This window comes from Musa acuminata, chromosome BXJ3-6, assembly GCF_036884655.1.
Source record: "Musa acuminata AAA Group cultivar baxijiao chromosome BXJ3-6, Cavendish_Baxijiao_AAA, whole genome shotgun sequence".
Taxonomy (NCBI): Eukaryota; Viridiplantae; Streptophyta; class Magnoliopsida; order Zingiberales; family Musaceae; genus Musa; species Musa acuminata.
Window position 1 is genome coordinate 36,799,617 of NC_088354.1, and position 22,160 is coordinate 36,821,776.

A 22,160-nucleotide genomic window follows, 5' to 3' on the forward strand; every position below is an offset into this window, starting at 1 on the left:
ACTTTATTGAATTATGATATTCTCTAGTGTACCAGTTGGATCACACTTGAAAAGTGACAAACCAATTAGAAAAAAATAATATTATACAAATAATAATTAAATAAAAGATGAAATAAAAAAAAAGAATAGATACAAGATCTATATTAACAATTTGCTCTAATAGCATGATAAATATTGTGATTGGATGATCATTAATTGTAAAACTTTAAGCGGTCATGAAAGACCTCAAGCTATATTAAACTCTAACGAAGGCATCTCACATACTATATACAATCTATTTAACATCATATTATATTGAAACGAAAGACAAATGATATGTTGTTTCCGATTGTTCATCATGGAGACAAGTTTGTTGCCATGGCAAAGTAGCCCACATCACGTTTGTAAGTGTTCGATGAGAGAAATTTTTATATAATCCACCAAATTATTCACGTATATCATTTAGAGAAACATGGTTTTAGATTATGATTAATTATAAATTTCTTATAGGATAGTATTCTTAAAAAAATCTTTTTTGTTTTGGGTTTTTTCTAGAAATACCTTTGTTTTCGATTTTCGTAAATAGTATTTTTATTTCCTATAATCTTGTAAATACTTTTTGTATTCGTCACCATCGTGAGACCCTTATTACCTTCGTCCCATCGTAAGGCCTCTGCTCTTTTTCTGCATTCTCTCCCTCTAACTGCTCAGGATCCGACCCCTCTACCACCGGCTCCCCATCAAGATAGTAGTTATGCCTTCACTATCATAAACAAGAGCAGTACTACCATCATTGATAAGCTTTACCGTGCAAAAGATATGACAACGAGAGAGACAATGAAAAAGTGGATAGAATTAAGGGAGAGAAGAAGAATGACATGAGACTTGCGGACAGAGCGGAAAAGAGAGGCGAGGGCAGTGAAAACTAAAACTACAACAATGAGTTTTATTTAAGAAAACAAAAGACACATTAAAAAAAACCAAAATAGAGTTTTCTTTAAAAAAATCACTCGTCCATTATATATATATATATATATATATATATATATTATGCGCCATCTTAAACTAAAAGTAAACCATAAAGTTTGTCACTAAGAGCAACTTTGCAAGGGAAATGGAAAAAAAGAAAATTTGTCATAAATTTTAATTTTTACATAGAAAAGTTTTATAATAAAATATATTATTTTCCCAAAACATATGGAAAAAGTTGTGGCCTTAATTATAAGCCAACACACATGTAGTGCTTAACCAGCAAGTCAGGAAGAGCAAGTTGGTGCTTTTACATAAATTTCCCTTTAAATTTGAAAATAACATATTTACCCTTATCCAATCTAATATAGCATTTGAAATGTTCTTTAATACTTTCATTGAAAACTTAACCTTAAACGGGTAAACTAATATCCAAAAATATATTTCATATTTTTGAGGAATATTGATATTATTTGAATTTTCTTGGTTATTATTCTATTGATTAACTATTATTAAAATAAAAGAAAATATTCTTTAATGCTTACATCGAAAGCTTAATCTTAAAGGGGTAAAATAATTAAAATACTATTATTTAAATTCTATCTTATATTTTTTGAATAACATTTTTAATATAATTTGAAGTTTTCATCGTTTATTATTATGCAAATGATAGTTGCGTATTAAACTAAAAATTAAGGGGCAAATATGCGATTTTGTCCTTTTAAGTTTCACCTCCGTTGAATCGCAGTTCCCTTGGAAGCACGCGTTTCGTATCTCTTTCTTTCTTCGTATCTGCTTCTTATTTCGATCCCCACGTCCGCGGCGACGCTCCCGGGACCCAACGAGGATCTCAAGGCTGCCGATCGACTCTCCGGCTGTCCTTTCGTAGAATCCCTCGAGTTGAGCTCTCCGGTAATCCTCGAGTTTATCTCGATCTTGCTTTTCTGCTCAAGAAAGATCCATTAAATGCGTTATTTTTCTCCTTTTTGTGCTTTGAATTATTCGGGTCTTCTGATGTAGTGTGATTTTTTCTGTTGATCGGCGGTTAGGTTCTTTCCTTCTTTGTTTCTTTATTTTCTTGGTGGTGTGTATGTTTCGCTTGGTTGTTGTTTTGGACATCAGATCTAGGGTTTAAATTCGTGTTTTGGGTTAGGGTTTCTTGATCGAGGCAAGATTGGAACTACTTAGATCTACATGGATTTGGTGGTGGAGATGGGTAAAAGGGCCATGCGTCATGACACCAATCTACCACAATTCAGATACTTTTGCACCTAATGTGGACACGACTTACGAAAAGCAATTGTCACGCGTTTCCCTCATGCAGCTGCCTCGGATCTTGTTCTTTGCTGTATTAATTGGTTGTGGAATAGACCCTTCTGAAGTATTTACTTACATTTCAACGGATTGCTAATTTGGTGTAGGAAGGTCAATTTGTATCATACATTATTCCTTTCGGATTGTATAATTTGACATCATGATGTTCTCTAAGGACAAATGTGCTCATCATCAATATAAGATATATTGGTTTTATCTTTTCTATAATTTTCTTGTTGGGACTTTGTTGTTGTTGTTATATGATAGTTGTGTTACCAAGCAAACCAACGGTTCATGCTAGTCATTTCCTGCCCATTTGGTGTGACACGTATGTAGTTTCAAAAGCCAATTACATTTTTATTTTAATATTTGGAATTTTCTTGATGTTTGTATTGATCTTTTGCTTATTTTGATGATCACTTAATATTGGATTAGCATTGCATGCTGATCGAAGCCTTTCAAATGATTCATTATTTTAATATTTTATTTAAGAAAGATACATAACTTCTATTTTTCTGCTAAACATGCTATCTCATTTAAAAATATGCACCTATGGGAAGTTCCTATTAAGCATAGACACAATAATGTGCAGACAAGCTCACATGGGTAATCTTAAAAAGTAGTATACACACATCATGTTGCAAAAATATTTTTAATTAATTTATTCAAAAAGAGATATTTTTTACTGCATAGACACTCTAATATTCAAAAATTTATTCAAAAAGATATATGTATCCTATAGGAAGCATGGAAATCATTAAAATGTACTTTAAATTAATGCAAAAAACATTATGAATGTTGCAAAAATAAATTTTTATTAATTAACTCAAATTATTTTTTATTGCTTAAACACTCTATGATTACTATATATGATCCAATGGGAAGCATAACAATTATTAGAAAAAGTACTTCTAATTCATGCACAAGACACCATATTATACATAAACAGTAATGTAATCATCTTTATTTTTTTAGTTTCTCGGCCACATCTCAGGAAGTATAAGAATCATAATGTCTGACATGGAAATGACACATTTTAGTCTTTTTTCTTCGAAAGAGAAATTTTAACTCCTCTTTTCCTGGTTCAGTTGCTTGGCCTTACGGGTTCAAAATCTTTATTTAACTTTGTATCTTACTCTGCACTTCTTAATATCTTGGGTAGGCCTATCATTAAAAATTCAAATCTAAATGAAAAATCTTAAACCACTTTAGTTGATGATCTTGATTGTTATCTGATCAGGATAGTGTTTAGATTTCAGAAGTTATATTATGTCTACTTTTTAGCTTCTGATAAATATATAACATAAGCACTAATAAGCATCATGTGCACAGATGTTGTCCTTTAGAAAGGCAGTGTGTAGATGCAACTGTGACACAGTGAAAGTATCCTATAAGTTGTAGATTGAGTTCTTTCTTAAATCAGCTTGCACTGGTTGCAGATATATATTCCACAAAATTTGTTACCTGCCTTGCATCTATATTTTGGATTTTTGCAGTGAATATTTTGACCTCTTTGAGAGTTCAGCAGCTGATTTGGAGTTGTTCGGTTGGCCCTGGAGTTCTTTATTTAATCTACTTTAGTTTGCTTAGAATTTCCTAAATAGTCAAAGTTTAGCTTGGAGATATTAATTGTTTCAAGAAGTTGATTATCTAAAGTAAAAGCTTCTGTTTTAATATTTTCCAATGCTACCTATTCATGTGATGTTAGTCTAGTGCCTAATAATTATTTCTATATTTCTAATCTCTGCCCTTTGATGCACAGGTAGTTCTGACTGTCATTTTGATTCATAATCTTCTTTGCTTCTTATCCTCGTGGGTGAAGATGGTAAAGTTGACAATGATAGCACGGGTTACTGATGGCCTACCTTTAGCAGAAGGATTGGATGATGGTCGTGACCAGAAAGATGCTGACTTCTATAAGCAGCAAGCAAAACTTTTATTCAAGAACCTCTCAAAAGGTCATTACGAGGCTTCTAGAATGTCCATTGAGACTGGTCCATACTTTTTCCAGTATCCTATGGTGGTTATTTTTCTTAATGTCTCTGACATCTAGAAAGTGTTTCTTAATGTTCACTTTGAAGTGTGGTACTTTTTTACTTTACTTCTCCTTGACTCAGCTGCTCAGCTACATTATTGAGGGTCGTGTTTGTTACCTGACAATGTGTGACCGTTCTTACCCTAAGAAGCTTGCTTTCCAATACTTGGAGGACCTCAAGAATGAATTTGAGAGGATCAATGGGAGTCAAATTGAAACTGCTGCAAGACCATATGCTTTTATCAAATTTGGTAAAATTTCCTCTACAACAGTTTTTATCATCTTAATGTCATTACTGTCATTCTGATGTTCTATTGTTTTTGTTTTTTCCATATGTAGATACTTTCATACAGAAGACCAAGAAACTTTATTTGGACACCCGCACCCAGCGTAATATGGCAAAGCTGAACGATGAACTATATGAAGTCCACCAAATAATGACTCGCAATGTTCAGGAGGTTCTTGGTGTTGGTGAAAAATTAGACCGTAAGTTAACTTACTCTTTTACATCTGATGTTTGTTAGCAATTTGTGACAAATAGTGAAGATATCATGGTAAAAAATTTCTTATCCCAAGCTAACATTCAAGCATATTGCAAAAAGTCCATTACAAGATTGAAGTATCAAAGTTTAAAACCATACCTAACCTTCAAAATTTATCTTATAATCCAACCTTGAAATTCACAAACAAAATATTTGCTCAACTGTGTTATCATCTTTGATGAAGTTATATTTTTTGAAGTTCTTATAACACAATGATACAAAGATTTTAATAATTGGGGAAAAGTTCACATAAGAATCATCTTTTCTTGCCTTACTTTTTAATCTAAACAAGAAAGTGGATATCCCATCCTGAGTGGATCGTGTGTCAAATTACATCATAGAACATTTTTTTGTCAGTGCCAAATACGCAAGAAGCACCTTATGAGGTCCTAAGATAGGAATTTTAGTCTTGCGAAAGAAGATGTTACTGACTCCTGGGCTGAAACCTTGTTGATTACACAAACTTTTGTTTGGATAACCAGATCAAGTTTTTATCTTCTAGAAGAAGATGGAGCACTGACATTGAACTCTTTTAAGTATATGCATTTGGCATGTAACTTTATGACTCGTTCTCTTTCTATAAGTTATTGTCTTTTAAAGCAGAAATTAGTCCCAAAATCTTGAAATCAGAAAAACTTGAGTAAGAATTATTCAAACATTGACAATTTATGCTGGAATTAGAATGCTATTCATTCGATGATCATGTGAATTATTTGTTCCTTCATTTTGAAAACATAGGGTAGGCAGAACACAGGTGGAATGATTCGTTTCTCATAAGATACCTTTTGCATTGGCAACAATCATCATGAGCATTTATTGTCAATCATAATATTTGAAGTTTTTTTTCTTTTCTGATTTTAATGGTTCAGTGACTAATATATGATCTTGTGCTCTCATTTTTCAGTTTGATGAGTTATACTTTTGAAATTTATTTTAAAAAAAGAAAAGAAATATGTACTTCTCATTGAGAGAAAATACTATTCAGAAATAATTAACTTATAGAAATTTGCTATGTAATTCCTGAAAGCTTTTGATGGCATCCTGCAGAGGTCAGTGAATTGTCAAGCAGGTTGACATCTGAGTCTCGAATCTATGCTGACAAAGCAAAAGACCTAAATCGACAGGTAAGCATATGATAAGTCATGTTCACCAGTTCTATTTCTTACTGTTTATTCATGTAGATATACCATAGAATCTTTTGAAGTACAAGTTGCATGCCTTTTAACTTATCTTCTACCATTAACCGTTATTTAGTAATATATATCTTCTGACCATTATTCGTACACTATGCTGGTTAAATATGTAAGGTTGGAAAAACATTTTCTTAGGATAATTTTCTTTTGTTGATTTTTAAACAACATGGTCCACCTTTATAAGTCTGTTGCATTGCAAATTTCAGTGCGTAGGATAGTGCCCCTCTACCTTGCATATGCAACCATGTGAAAGATGATTATGATGTATACCCTTTGGTGAAGCCTTTATGAACTTCAATCAACAGTGGCAAGGCTTGAAACCTGTGCCTCAACATAGGAAAGACTAAATAGCTGTGCCTCAATTTTAGTGAAGGTTCAAATGCTTAGCCTGAGCCTTGCATCAAATTACACCTTTGGTGTTGTGAGGGCTTGGTATGTACGTATTGTATCTTGGAGACTAGGTCTTGAAAGTTTGAGGCCTTGACTTCTCTGAGAGGTACCTGAGTTAACGGGGTTGAAGGGCCATGATTATACCACAAATTTTCTCAAGTCGCTTGCCTTCTAGAACCGGAGCTTTTTAACTAGGGTTTGCGTAAAACAATTTCCATGAATTTTAAGAAAATTTCTTGTTCAGGAAAATTAATACAATCATCTAGGGTCAATTAATTTTTGAATTTGTGTGCTTACTAGTAAATGTTAATAAGGTCTGTTGACAAGTACATGTTAATAAGTTGTCTACCATTTTGGGACCATATTAGCCTTTACAGACCATCTAGTTGAATTTTATGAAAATTGTCAGTGACATCTGAACTGAGTGAGACCAAATTTCCGTATGGACACTACTTATACCCAGTGACTGAAAGAGGCGCTCGGGCGCTCGCCTAGGCGCTCGGGCGAGGCGAGGCGAGGCCCGAGCGCCTCGTTAATGTCCCAGGCCGCGCGCTTCAAACAGGCGCCGCCTGGGCGCTCGCTCGAGCCCAGGCGCTGGGCGCTTCGGGCGAGCGCCTGGGTAAACCAAGTGACCGAACCGGGATTTTAGGTCTGGTTCGATTGTTAGTTGGTTCAATCGAACCAACTAAACCGATATAACCCTTACCCAACCCTAACCCGTTGCCGCTGTCGCTCCCGATCTCGCTGCTCGTCGCTCCTACTCCCGCAGCCGCTGCTCGTCGCTGTCGCTGCTCGCGCCTCCCGCGAGCCCTCCAGCTGCTCGTGCCTCCCGCGAGCCCTCCCACTGCTCGCGACTCCCGCGAGCCCTCCCGCGAGCCTTCCCTCTGCTCGCGCCTCCCGCGAGCCCTCCCGCGAGCCCTCCAGCTGCTCGTGCCTCCCGCGAGCCCTCCCACTGCTCGCGACTCCCGCGAGCCTTCCCTCTGCTCGCGCCTCCCGCGAGCCTTCCCTCTGCTCGCGCCTCCCGCGAGCCCTCCCGCGAGCCTTCCCTTTGCTCGCGACTCCCGCTGCTCGCGCCTCCCGCGAGCCCTCCAACTGCTCGCGCCTCCCGCGAGCCTTCCCTCTGCTCGCGACTCCCACTGCTCGTGCCTCCCGCGAGCCCTCCCAGCTGCTCGCGCCTCCCGCGTGCCCTCCTAATTATTTTTATTTAAAATTTTAAATAATTATATTTATTAATTATATTATATATTTTTATATTTTAGCGCCTCGCTTCGCTCGGGCGAGTGCCTGGGCGAGCGCCTAGCGCCTCGGGCGTTTTTGGACCTTGGCGCCTAGCGCTTTTTAAATCACTGCTTATACCTGTTTTCCTGCCTTATTTGTGTGTAAAGCCAGGTGACTGGAGAGGCAGAAGGAAGCATGGGGCCACTGGTTGGTCCTGAAGCAGCCTCTCCAATTGCATGTCTTTACTGCAAACAAGGAAGGAGAAAGGGGAAAAGGCACTTTGTTTTCAATTTTGGACTTCTGCATAATGTGGCCTTGATGTCCCTTTAGCTCTCTAATATCCAACGTCATTGTTGAAACATAAAAGTTCAAGTCCTTGAAAACATTGCCATCAATATGTTGTATAATTATCAGGGAACATCCTGAAAAGCATTGGATAAACAAACACTAAGATTTGAGTGATTATACCATTATAGAATGGCATTTCACTATAGTGCTTCAGATTTTGTGTTTGACAACCTCCGTGGATAATGCGGTAACAGCTGAGTGTTGTACATCTGGTTTGATGCTCTGATAACCTCGCATTGGGAATTAATGGCAAGTTGGAAAAGTATACAACATTAGATGAGTCTTTAAATACTTGCCATGTTTCTAGGCATGTTATATTCAAGTTTATGGCAATAGTTCTATCACATTGGTTGCACAATACATATCACAGTAGACCTAATAATAAAGATGGCGGGATTGACGTCTCTGTGGGAAATAGCTTCTCATAGATGACATAAAAGACACATCAGAACATAGAGCCACCACCAAGTTATGGGTCTTACAAGCTGCCCACTAGCAAATGATTCTGGGAGTCATGTTGGTGGACCTTGATCATGACATTAAGCTTTTGAGTGTCTTTGAGCATGGATGTAGTCATGCCTCAATTACTAACATTGGATGAAAAATGAGCCAATAACTAATAAATTGGTCATACATTTTGAGCATGTTGTTTTAAGCTAGTAACATCTGAGTTGTAAAAATAAAAACATCTGAGTTGTTGGGTTATTATAACTCTATCAAATCTGATCATTAAAATTAAAATTAGAGCTGTGTGGTACTTCTAAATTTTAATTGTATGGTACATGACATTTATAATTGTAGCAGGCCATTTATAAATGTATGCACATGTATGAGATAAGTGGGTCTAAGAAGGGAAAAGGTTAATGATGCAAAAGGCACGTTATGATTTGAGTTAATGGTTGGACAACGGAAATCATGGTATGAGATCATGGACTGCATTGGCTGTTGCCAATCTTTATTTGCATGAAAATGAGCGTTTTGGCAAACGAAAACCTTTCTCAGTTAAAATGGTGGACAGTAATAATTTGTTTTAAAATTCAGCTTCATAGTATCAGGTACATGTGTGAATGCTTAGGTAAGCAAACAGATAATTAAGTCTATTAGCAATGTTAAAGTTGTCATAATGATGGAAGGGACCCCTAATATTTGCTTTCTAATAAAGGAAAAGTAAGCTTCCTCTACACCACACATTTATGGCCATATATCTAGGATTTACATTGGTAATGTCTTGAGTGTCAGCGGATGTGTTTTTTTTTACTGTTGCATATACGTGTGTGTGTGTGTATAAGAAGTGGCACAAGTTGCTCCTGTCACTAAAATTGTTTGTTCATGTGGCACGACCGAATTCTGAAGTGTGGATAATGGTTAGATGGTTGTGGGCATTTGAGGGAGGACGATTTGCTACTTCACTCATTTTTACACATGTAATCTATACACTTAATTGCACAAATCGGTACATGACATGAAACTTTTGAATGCGTCTGTGTGCTATGATTACTGACTGAATTTGGATCCTGCTTGATGACAGGCTTTGATTCGAAAATGGGCTCCTGTTGCCATTGTGCTCGGAGTTGTCATGCTTCTGTTTTGGGTTAGGAAAAAGATATGGTGACTGCTGATCAGATAGCATCAACGTCTCTCTGCATTATGTGCCATTTCTTTGGTGTTTCTCGTATAGGTATCCTTCTCGGCTACTAGCTGTTATAATGAGTTTTCCATGGCGATGGAAGCACAGACAGATGCACTCGTTTTCCAAATGATGAGAATACATCAGGTGCAAGAATCAGTAGACTACTAAACATTTTCCAGGGATTCGGTATATACATTATGGAGATTGTTGCTCCCGAAATCTATTGCTATATCGTCTTCAATTTTTGGGACATCATGCAAAATTTTTAAGGTTACATCTAGCAGATTTTTCAACGTTTTTGAGAAAGCTGCTACCGTCGTTATGTTTCATTGTGGCATCCGCAATCTTCTGAGTCCACTGCTTGTCCTGCAAACTTCCGAGATAATTGGTTGCGATTAAGCGACCACAAACTATGCGATAGTGGCAGTCGATATGATGTGGTGCGACTGTGCCTGTTTTATGGGTGGATTGGCATAATGTTGTTTTGTCATATTCACAGTTATATTTTAGGGTATATCGAAAACGCCGGACCCAATCATCCCTTTGGTTTAAAAAATATATCATCACTCTTGAAGTTATTGACCTCATCACCTTTGAGTGTATTCTCCCGCAAAATACATCACTTTTTTTTGTGTTTTTGGGTGATATTTCATACTTGCTTTCCTCTCCTCTCGTAAGTATTTGTTTAAAGAGGTCGAGATGACTACCGACAGTAACTCACATTAGGATTGTGATGTTTTCCCAAACACAATGTACGTGAAATGAGTCGAATAAAGTCAAAGCAATGAACGAGTCGTAGAATCTTGTTGTCACGTCCGATGATGCACTCGAACTACTTGTCCTCCTCAACCAGTCAACATCTATTATGTAGTCTTCATATAACATTTGCAAATATATTCACATATAACTAAGGAAGTTAATGTGTTAGGCTCCATTTATATCGACCGTCAAAATTTTCAGAATATAAACTTGCTAGTCACGGAAAATTAAATTGTACTAAACTCGTGTAGTTTCATATTAATAATATATATATATATAAATTATTCTGTCATAATCACTATAAGAACAACGGATAATGACATATTCCTTTCGGTAATTATTTATCTTTAATATTTGATATTTATACATATTTTTTTAAATTATATTAAAATTTTTATATTTATGAAAGTAAAATATTTAATCTATTCATCGAATTTATTAGTGAAAATATCACATATATATATATTCAGTGGTAAATTGAAACGAGACAAAATCCGAGTGCTTTTATAATATTTTTATTAATAAAATCAATTATATGAGAAATAATTTATTTTTATAAATATAAGAATCGTAATATAATTTTAGAAATTGTTGAGATGGAAAACTGAAGATAACGGGTGATGTGTAATGAGAGAGAGAGAGAGAGAGAGTCACTACATGGCTTTTCTGTGTCTCTTTTTCTGAAGCTTCTGCTGCCGATGGCACGGCTTTGCTCCCCACCTTCTCTCTTCCCTGCCCATTGACGCCCACTCTCGACTCCCTTTCCCTTTCCTTTCCACTACGTAAAACCCCCCTTCGACACTTGTTGAGGGGAGCATCTCCTCGAGGTTCTTCATCCATGGGGTAACAAAGCCGGCGACTCTCTTACAGTTTCTATTTGGTTTTTGTTCTCCGATGATGACCAAGAAATTCTTGCTTTGGTTTCTGGGTGCTTAGCCGCCAACCGGAAGTTCTATGGGCGCAGCGCTCCGACAAGGTTTACCTGACCGTGTCTTTGCCGGACGCGAGAGATGTTTCCGTGGAGAGCGAGCCGCAGGGGGCGTTTAGGTTCTCGGCCGTCGGGGCTCAGGGCGAACACTTCGACTTCAGCCTCGAGCTGTACGATTCGATTGTTCCCGAGGCAAGCTGTTTTCCCTTTTGTTCATCTTCCTTTCACATTTTGCAGAACATTTTGAAAGTGCAAATTGGCTTAACCTAATGACGTTATTTATTTTCTGGTTTTGAGTTATATTTGCCTGCTTAGACTAGACATACACATGTTAGGTGTTGTATGTGCTGGAAGGAGCATGTTGTCAATGTGTTATATGTACGATGCTTGATCTTTATCTCTAAGCTTTTATAATCTTTATGCCAAACTGAAGATGATAATCTTTATAATCTTTGTGGTCTATGAATCAACAGATGAAACTGTGGGTACCGGGACGGTTCTTTACCCGCGAAAATTTTGATAAAGCTTGAGGCCTGTTCTTATTATAAAATATACTTATATTTTGTGTGATTTGTTAATTGTTGTTGTAGTTTTGTCAAACTTTATTTTTTTCTGCATTCGGTTGAATTGGATAACATATGAGGAACATGAGCCAATTGAAACTTAAAATTGGAGAAAATGGGTCTCAAGTTGTTATATTATCCCGATATAGTTGATGAATTTTATGTGCAAGCAGGTGTGACTTCAAGATGGCTTTGCTCAGTTGGATGACCATTTATTCCATAAGTTACCAGAGAGTTATGATTGACTGGAAGTGAAAAGTTTAATTTAATCTTAGTTTAAGAAGAAAGCATTGGTTAAAAACATTTTGCTCTTGCACAAAAAATTTGGCAATTCTTCAATTTGATACATTTTATGCACTGCAATTAAGATTGAATATCACATCAATACTGGTCCTCTAGTGGAGGTGACTTTGAGCATCTTATATGGTGTTAGTCTTACTGACAAGCTTTCATGAACGTAATTCAACATACTTAAGTACAAAATAAAGGACCTACTGACCATAGTCTTCTTTGTCAATGGATCAAATTTATCTCTTTGACGCATTGTTTCTCGATAGTCTTTTTTCTTATAATTAAATAAAACTCTGTTTTCGTCTTTGTTGTCTGCATATCGAAACCATATGTCCTAAAATACACATGTCCCAAGTTGATTTTTGTTTGAAGTCATTTGTCATGTAGCCTTCATCTTTGAGACAGAGAGGGTGAAAGTGTAAAATCTATAATTGTTGTGCTCTTATTATTACAGGAACTTCAAGTTTTTTTCTTGTCATGTCCCTAAATCAGGGGACTCGATGGTCCATCGAATAGCCATGAGCTAGACTAATTCAAGTTTGACTATATATTTTTTCTTTCTGAAATCAGGCTAACTTATAGTCACCCACACCCAGGTTGAAGCCTACATAATATAGCTAAATAATGACAAATGTTATATTTAAAAAAGTACCATGGTACAAGAACGAATAAAATATTATTACATCAAGAAGTATCATCTAACAGTTTTATATCTCGGAGTCACACATTTTTTTAACATTAATTCTTTCAATAGTCCTTTAATATAAATTCCTGGCTTACATAAATTCTTTCTATCCTAAAATCCCCTCCTACACATGTGAGACATCCAGGTACACATTCAACCTTAAATCAAGTACATGGTGGTGAGTGTTTATAAAAAAAAGTACCTAGGAAGTGGATGAACCTCATCTAAGGACGGGTAAGTATGATTTTAAACACATTAAGCTATTTGTAATACATCAATAAAAATACAACACATGCATTTCAGATAGTTAAGTTAATATTACAACAATAAGAAACAACTCATATTAATCATGTTCATCATTCGCTTGTATTTATGTGTTGATGTATCTTTTTTATTTTCTTCTTTCATTTCATACTTATATCATATATCATATACTTGTCTTATTCTTTTCAAAAAATATAATAACTAGACACTCAAATAGTACCGAAACCTGATGGAATCAACTCCACCTTGTGGACAACATCCTTGGTGGACCTAAACGTCATCTTATGTGTCAAGTCACGGGTTAACCACCTGAGGACATATTTCTCACTTTTTGTTACCCTTGAAAATCATCTGATAAAATATTCTCTTCATTACCCTTTTTAATGCTACTACCTAGTACTAGTTATAAAATCTCAGTGCCTCCACCTTGTTAGATTTAAACACTATCCCTTTGCCGGTCTGAAGGTTTACCACAGTTGAAATCCAAAAAATCTATTAAATCTTTTGTAGTTGAATTATTGAGAACTAACTTAAAAATATACATATATATAATATTTTTTATTTATACCGTGTGTTAAGTTGTTACATTAAATGCACTTGTAGAAATGCTAAGTTCATATATAAAATACGTATCTATGGGGCAAAACTTAACATGTTATCACACAAGCAATATATTATCTTATTAACAGGTAATTATTGTCAGGTAATTGCAAAAAGGTAAATAAACTATGAAATATCTTGGTATTCAATCAATAATATAAAATACATGCCCATCCAGTTTTGATATTCAAGGTAACATTTAAAATACTTTGTGATTTCTGTCTAATTTGACTAATTTAATCACCACATGTAAGGATTGAACTTAAGATGGAATAATTCAATAAAGGCTTAAATCCCAAGGTAAGTGGCTTGTTGACCCAATTAGGTGTTTTAAAAATGCTTGATATTATTTAGTAAGGATTTAAATGGTACTTTGAAGTTTGAATATCAAAATTAGGTGAGCATATATCTCATATATATTGATTGAATACTAGGATATGTGATAATTTATTTGCCTTTTTTGTAATTATTTAACGATAATATTTATGATTGTATTTCTTGTGTCATGACATGTTAGTTATTTAAATTTTGTCTCATAGATAGATGTTTGATATATGAATTTAGGATTTTCTAAAAGTACATTTGTGACAATTTGACATGCAATATAAATAAACAAATATTATACATATATATTTTCAGTATAGTCCTTAATAATTCTTTATGCCTCATTGCGGCTTCCAAGAGCGATAAACAAAGGCTTATGTAAACCTTTGGATCGGTAAATGAATGTCATTTAAGTTACCAAGATGGAGGCAATGAGGCAGTTTAAGTGGTACTCAACAGTAGCTTGAAGGAATTAAAGAGAAAACATATTATTAGATGATTTTCAAGGGTAACATATTAGCATCCTATTTTAAATGTTTACTTATGTGATAAATGTAACATGTATAATGGCAGTGAAATCCACCAAGAATGTTGTCCCTACGTTGGGATTGATTCCCGTAAGTTCATTTAGCATGCACCTAAGTGTCTAGTTATTATATTTCTGAAATAGAATAAAATGTATATATGATATGTGACATAAGTATAAGATGAAAAGAGGAAAATAATAAGAAGAGGCATTAACACATAAATGTGGACACATGATGAACATGATAAGCATGAGTTGTTTCTTATTATTGGACTTATTGATTTAACTGTATGAAATGCATGAGCTATTTTTTTATTGATGTTATTACAAGTAGTTTCAATGTGCGCACTATGAAGGACGTCTCTCCATGTAATAGATATTTTAAAAAAAATACTTACAACCCTCTCCTACCTGCACAGGTAACTCATCAAAAATTGTATTGGTGTTCCACATTTAAAGGACTGGTGAAAACATTAATGTTAGATAAATGTGACTAATATAAAACAGTTAGATAATACCTCTTGAAGTAATAATCTTTTGTTCATTCCTTTAACATGTTAATCTTTTAAATGTAGTGTTTGCCATTATTTTAATTACAGTGTGTGTGTAAGTTTCCACCAAGCTGACTTGAGTTTCTGGTTTATATGTTTATATATATATATATATATATATATATACATATATATATATACATATATATGTATATATATATCATGTTCATTCGGTGGACTGTCGCATCTCCTGATTTGGGGGCGTGACACTTATAATTTATGAGCCCTTTTGGCTCTATGGTATTATTTTTATTGTCTTTTAATGGTGTTATCAGGCTAGTAAAACAAATATTGGGATGAGGAACATAATCTGCTCAATCAAGAAAGAGAAAAAAGGTTGGTGGAAGCGGTTGCAGAAGTCGGAGGAAAAACCTGCTCCATATATCAAAGTTGATTGGAATAAATGGTGTGATGAAGATGACGAAGAATCTGACATTGGTAAGTATATATCTGAAGAAGTAAAACCAATTGTTTTTGCCTGCTTCAGTTTTAGTTATTTGGTAGTTGTACTGAAGTCTTGACATGTTATATTGATGACCAAATATAAACCTGGATGTGTAGTTTTATCAGCATTTTATTAAAACTTTTTGTGAGCTAAATATCTAAGGATTTATTAGTGGATGTACACTATAGATATGTTTTGTTTTATCTCTCTGAATATTTTTTTAGTGGATGCATGAAGTTAAGAAAGTGTGCTGAAACCTTGCCCCAATTGGAAGTAGGAAGTTAGCTTTATTCCGTATGACGGTATTTCACTGGTCTGAGTAACTTTATTGGAAACGTTATCATGTATCAATTTTTGAGTTCTGCCCATATATGTTTTAGCTGAAATCACTAAATTCTCAATTCGAAATCTTACCTAGGTTTGTTCTAGTAAAGTTCTTTTTCACTTACTATCATTCTTGTCCTGTCCATGAGCTTTTCTATCCACATTTGATTTGTGTCATTTGGCATATTTCAAGCCATACAAGAATTGGATGAGTAGAAACTCCTTTCAATTACTAATATTATGTAACATGAGTTAATAAATTCATCTCAAATGTGTAGGAGTGAAGTTTTTCTTTATAGGCAGGTTCTGGTATCTGCTAACCATCTATAATCTACTTATTTATCTTTGTATGGATTTATATCTCTAAGAAACGTAACTGAAAGTAATTTTTGTTTCTTAATTCATCCAAGTATGTCATGTTAGGGGATCCTTCTAAAAATTTGTCCTTTAAAGATGGTTACTAGAGAAAAGGGGTGTGGTTTGCTCAGCCTTTTAACCGCTTTTCATTATCGAAACAACCAATTGCCCTTTGACCATTCTTTTTACAGTATGTGGGAGGAAGCTGCATTTGACTGGTATCACTAATCATGCTTTTCTTAAACCTTCTATTTTTGTTATTTATCAAATTCTTCCTAGTTTTCCTATGTTCATGAAATATCACTTTTTTGGTTGTGGTAGTGCTGCCACAAGTTTGTTTGCATTGTTACTCCATTGTAGGTCATACCATCACCCAAATTTTACTGCTGCAACAAGTTTGTATGCTTGCATTATTGTTTCATCCATGGTAGGTTGTACTGCAAACATCACTACTATTAAGATGATATTAGTTTGTTTTAGAAATATATACTTGATACGGGCTTGCACACTTGATGTGATTCTTGGCATTATTATAAGTTACTCTATTACCCAACTGATTTGGATCACCTAGGTTTGAGTCATAATAACATTCTTTTTCCTTGTAGTAAGACTGCATACATTACCTTTCTCCATATCCCACATTGATAGGAGCCTCATGCTACTTCCCTTGTTTTTTGTCATTCTGTTTACTGTTTTATTTTGTTTAACATTTCTCGACCTCCCTCTTATGGCTTCTGCCTTTCTTATACTATCTTTTTCTTTACTTCATTGCTTCATCTCAGTTTATGGAACAGCAGTCTTCTGGTTGTTTGATATCAGAGATTAATTTTATCACGTGGTGTATTTATAGGAGTGGACCTTTTGATCTAGGTCTTCTTGATATTCTATGGTAACAACAGATTATCTACTGTTTTCTATGTCAGCATCTAGTTCTATTTGCTCCATCCAATCAAGTTGATTTTTCTTTCTAGTGAAAAGTTCTGACTCAAAACTACCTAACAATTAAATACATGGTCCGCAATATAAAACCAAAGTTCATAGAAATACTTGTCAATATTGTTGATATTCACATGAATACAACTTATAACTGAAACTGAAAGATGTAAGAGGTGAAAACATCATATGAAGCCCTCTGTATGTCGAGCAGTTTTGGATATGCTTGCCGTTGTAGCTCCATAACTGTCCAATGACCAACAGGTTGATCAACAAAAGAGGGCTAAAGAAATCATGTTAGAAGTTTATGCTAATTAGATATGGTTAGAATTATGAGTTACTTCAATAATCTGAATCGCTTGTGGATTTCTACTGTATGTAATTTTACTAAGACCTAGGTACATAATTTTATTAAGACCTAGGAGAGAATTTTCAAAAATAACTATTAGCTAAAATGATTGCCATTTTGGTCAAGGAGCATCACCAACATGGGAAAAGTTACCAGAAGGATGTACTGTAGAATTAGAATAAATGATTTAGATTTTGACATATCAGTTAAATAAAAAAATACAAAACTCAGAATTGAAATTTCAGGTTATTCTCTGGAATGTATTTTGATTTTTCATTCACAGATGAAAATTTCTTGTTCAAGTTCAAGTACATCACCAAAAAGAAACCTCCAAGCATAAGCAAATGTATTACTATAGATTCTAGTACAACCAAAACATTGTTCCTCAGAGCAAGGGTGCCAATTATCTCTCCACACCCTATCAGATTTGGAGAGTTTGGTAAAAAAGGCAAGCAAATGGGCACTACAGTTGTCCTCCCGTAAAATGTGACGAACTTCCGTTCAACAGATAGTTGGAAAAAGAAAACAAAAAGCTGACTCACTTGTTTTTTTTTTGTTCTGAGCTTTTTAAGAATTTGCATTGGAACATTTTATTTGACAAATCAAGACACTTTATTGGACAAATCAAAACTGACATCCATCTCTTTACAGCTGACTCACTTGCTTCTGATGATGAAAACAATGAGGTGCAATCACTCTTTTAGACCCCCTCACTTTTTCTGCTGTTGCTATATAGCCTCTAACCACTCTTAATCTCCATTGTTGTTTAGATTAATGGCATGAATGATGAGAGCAGTGATGATGATGGATTACTCTGTAAGAATATCTACACTCTATTTGTTAATAAGATTTTGCCTCTGTAGCAGTGACATTTTGATCTTCCAGGCCATTTGGAATAGAAAGTTGACCATGTGTGTACAAACCATCAGGTCTTACGTGGTGCCTTGCCCCAAGTTCCATTGTAACTTTTGGAACTTGATTCAGGTCCATTGTAACAGATGGTTTTTAGCCACCTGGTCATGGACGTAAAAAAATTTAAAGGAGTCTTATTAGTCAGCACATTTATTCAAGCACGGCCTGCCGTTTCTGAAATATGTTTCTATGATTGCAGATCTACCTGATCTAGAGAAGGCCAGAAGAAACTGACACCAAGACATGCAATGCAGAAAGCTATCTATCGTATGTTCTGCTACTTAAGTATTTTGCACAGCATCTTTGGTAATCACTCCTGTAAAACAATGAATTTGTTTATGCTTTCATCGACATATGCTTGTGAAAACATACTCTTGCTGTAACTTACGATGCCCACAATTAGAGCTTGTTTCAATGGATTGAGTGTATGTTTTTCATAATCCTTCTACTAGACCATTTGAACATGCATTCTTTGTTCTAGATGCCAATAAAAAAATTAGTTAACAATTCACAACAGAACAGCAGTGGAAGTTGCCAGTGGCTTCAAAACCTATGCTTTATCATCATCCTGTAGTTGCTGGTTGTGCTGTTCTAATAGCTAGGGCACCAAATGACAGATTTCTGGATGTGATGACATGATGCTTGGTGATGGGTAGCTTGCCAAATTTGATTATATGGAACCAATTTTAGACTGTCATTTGGAACATCTACACCTCTCTGTGGTGTAGATGTGGAAGATCATGCCCCTAAGTTAGCATTTGGCATTTGTTCCATTGAGATAAGTTAATTTCCTCATCAGTCCACAGTTTTTGTTTTTCCTATTCCAACAATTACCACTAGCTTGAATGTTAAAGCAGGAATGAAGAAGATATTGTGTTTCAAAAAGACAAAATCCTGTGTCTCCTTCACAATCAGATAGAGATGATAGAAAACTTCTCTGATTTGACATCATCAGGTGTTCCAGGGAACAGTGACAATGAATTAGGCATAATTCTGATATATGTTATATAAAAAGTCATTTTTATCCAATCCAATGATTATTAGCCAGCTATTTGGGTCATCAGATAAAAAATATGATCTATGTTAGGATATTTAGATTCAAATTGGATGTGGGTAATTGGCAAATCAAAATCTTGAACTCACTGGAAGCCATTTTTTGGACTTGTATCATCTCTGTTTTATTTCAAATATCTGTGATGCTTTTACAGTGCTGCAATAGTATGCCTTTGTTCTTGAAACAAAGGCATCAATCAAAGACTAGCAGCGCTGCGAGTCTCCCCCTTCGTCAATTTGTACTTGAGGTACAACACAAGACCCAACAACACCAGCATGGCTGCAGCCAGTTTCGAAATCAGAGTCTTCCCTGTCTGGCTCAGCTCCATGACCATGCCTCCCAACTCCGGCCACGCCGGCTGCTCCGCTCTCGCTTCGCCACCATGCTCAACCTTCTCTTTATCATCCTTAACCTCTTCTTTCTCCTTCTCTGCCTCTTCTCTCGGTCTCGTTGTCTTGTCACCGTTTAATTTTTGTTCCTCAACCTTCTCTTTGCTGCTAGTCTCTTCCTTCTCCTTCTCCTTTACCTTCTCTGTCTCCATTCTTGGCACCATTTTCTTGTCACCATTGGATTTAGCAGCCTCTTCCTTCTCCTTCTCCTTTTCCTTGTCTGTCTCCGTTCTTGGCACCATTTTCTTGTCACCATTGGATTTAGCAGCCTCTTCCTTCTCCTTCTCCTTCTCCTTCTCCTTCTCCTTTACCTCGTCTGTCTCCGTTCTTGGCACCATTTTCTTGTCACCACTGGATTTAGCAGCTTCGTCCTTCTCTTCCTTGGGCGGTTGCAACTTCTTCTCCTCCTCCTCCCGCTCTTCTATTTGAACGACTGGTTCGGGGGCGATCAGCTTCGGGAGCCTCAGTTGGAGCGTCTCGTTCTCGAACCTAGCTCGGACGTCGCGCAAGTTGCAGTTTTCTGGCAATGTGAACTCCACGTAGAATCGGCTCCACCGCCTGCCATCCAGTGGCCGCTCGCCGCTGGTCCTCAGTTTGCCTTGGTTGTCTACCTGCACCCTCACATGGTCCTTCCTGAAACCTGCATCATGAAACACCAATATCGAACGCTGAGAGACTTCTCTCGGACCTGTATGACGATGATGATGAGGAAGAGAAGAAGAGAAAGAGAGAGAGAGAGAGAGCTTGCCGGGAAGACGAATGTGGTAGGTGTCGAAGACTTCTCCAGGAACCAGCTCGGTTGTGGGTTTGAAGTCCTCGTAGGAGCGGGCAGCAGACGCAGTTCTTGGCTTGGTGTCCATCGAATCCTCTCTTCGCTCTCTCTATGGATCGATGACGAGAGAAGCCATGGCTGCTTCCTCTTATACAGTTATTGTGTATCGAATTGATTGGCTGAAAGGTGAGGGATTCCCTTCTGGTTTGCGATGGATACCTCCTCCCATGGCCAAAGGGATGGATGCCTTGTTTGGCTTGCACGCGCTTTTGGTTTGGGAATTCTCCATAGCTTAGCTTGTTGTGAAGGTAGTACATATTCTTGCTTGTTGTTTTAATATGTAGGAAAGTAATCCTGGGCTTTCATTCTCTAAATGGCAAGTGAACCATAGGGTTACAATGTGACAAGTTCAAGCTCCTAGAACCAAATATAAAATCATGTTAGGAATATAAATCTATAAATCATGTCTCATCTGTAAGATTAAGCTTTTTAAGATGTAGTGCCATCGATTGAAAATTTAAGATGGTGTAAGAGCGAATGACTCTGTATTTACGGGCTACGTAATTATAAAAAAATGATCCATATATCGATAAATTAGATCGACTTGGATCGAGAATAGATATGGATCTTTATGATCTAATTGAATTCAATAAAATGTGCAAGATATTTAAAATCTTAGGCAATGAATGAGTAAATGATAATTTTAGTTTATGACTTGGTTTAATGCTAGAATATAGCTTGTGGATAAATAAAATATATATATGTTAGCTAGCTGATTTCTATGCTGTAAAAGGGTGTCCTTTTCTTCATTTTATTTTTCCAGTCTTTACAGTAGCTCTTCATTTTCTTTTTCAAACTACAGAATAGGGGAACTCTTCCTTCCACCAAAAAGTGGTATGGGAAGAAGATCTTGTAAATTTCCTTGCTCGGTTCACATGCTGAATGTTTACAGCATCAAAAAGATGCTGTAACGATGCTGGAGGAGGAGGTTTGTGTCACCAAGTCACATTCTATTTCTAAGCATCTGTTCCATGCTTGCATAATTTGCTCCAAACTTTCCTTGAAGCCTTATCTTATCCCTGTATACACTATCTTAGACTTACGAATCGCAAATCCAGTGTCGTTGTCTTTGTATTCGTCGGATCAAGATGGAAACTAATCATTATTAGGTTTATTGGACTAATTACCTTGTTCGACTTATAAGTCGATCCTTAGATTAAAAAAATTTATCCTAACATCATTAACTTTACTGATGAAAAATATAATATGTGCATGAATGATACAAAAATGATAGAGAAAAATATAATTTCAATAGTGGTGATGGATGATGATGCTGCAGGCGACTGTTGTAGTGGTTGTCAATGAGAATGATATGATGGTCGACATTGTCGATGTCAATCCAAACATCGACGACAAGGAGGAAGATGAGGCAAAGCGATGAGGCATCTGCATCAATGCCGAAGGAGGAAGAGGAGGGGGTGAGGCATCTACATCGGCATCACACTGCTCTACCTCC

At 36.1% G+C, this 22,160-nt stretch overlaps 3 protein-coding genes across 3 annotated transcripts; 2 read left to right on the forward strand and 1 right to left on the reverse strand.

Moving 5' to 3' along the window:
* The first annotated feature begins 1,694 nt into the window (after positions 1 to 1,694).
* Positions 1,695 to 9,962, forward strand: LOC135581246 (25.3 kDa vesicle transport protein SEC22-1-like). The gene is made up of 6 exons (XM_065154930.1): positions 1,695 to 1,860; positions 4,025 to 4,272; positions 4,388 to 4,548; positions 4,637 to 4,783; positions 5,887 to 5,963; positions 9,517 to 9,962. Exons 2-6 carry the CDS (start codon positions 4,085 to 4,087, stop codon positions 9,598 to 9,600), a joined length of 657 nt encoding a protein of 218 aa, XP_065011002.1. The 5' UTR covers positions 1,695 to 1,860; positions 4,025 to 4,084; the 3' UTR covers positions 9,601 to 9,962.
* A 1,058-nt stretch (positions 9,963 to 11,020) lies between these two features.
* LOC135640214 (co-chaperone protein p23-2-like) lies at positions 11,021 to 18,857 on the forward strand. Its single transcript, XM_065154451.1, has 6 exons — positions 11,021 to 11,220; positions 11,314 to 11,497; positions 15,385 to 15,547; positions 18,169 to 18,203; positions 18,288 to 18,333; positions 18,629 to 18,857. The coding sequence occupies exons 1-6, from the start codon at positions 11,216 to 11,218 to the stop codon at positions 18,661 to 18,663; spliced, it is 468 nt and encodes a 155-aa protein (XP_065010523.1). The 5' UTR covers positions 11,021 to 11,215; the 3' UTR covers positions 18,664 to 18,857.
* Positions 18,858 to 19,577: 720 nt separating this feature from the next.
* Positions 19,578 to 20,784, reverse strand: LOC135640213 (protein RESTRICTED TEV MOVEMENT 2-like). The gene is made up of 2 exons (XM_065154450.1): positions 20,621 to 20,784; positions 19,578 to 20,512 (listed from the first exon to the last, which is right to left on the reverse strand). The coding sequence occupies exons 1-2, from the start codon at positions 20,730 to 20,732 to the stop codon at positions 19,680 to 19,682; spliced, it is 945 nt and encodes a 314-aa protein (XP_065010522.1). The 5' UTR covers positions 20,733 to 20,784; the 3' UTR covers positions 19,578 to 19,679.
* Positions 20,785 to 22,160: the final 1,376 nt, after the last annotated feature.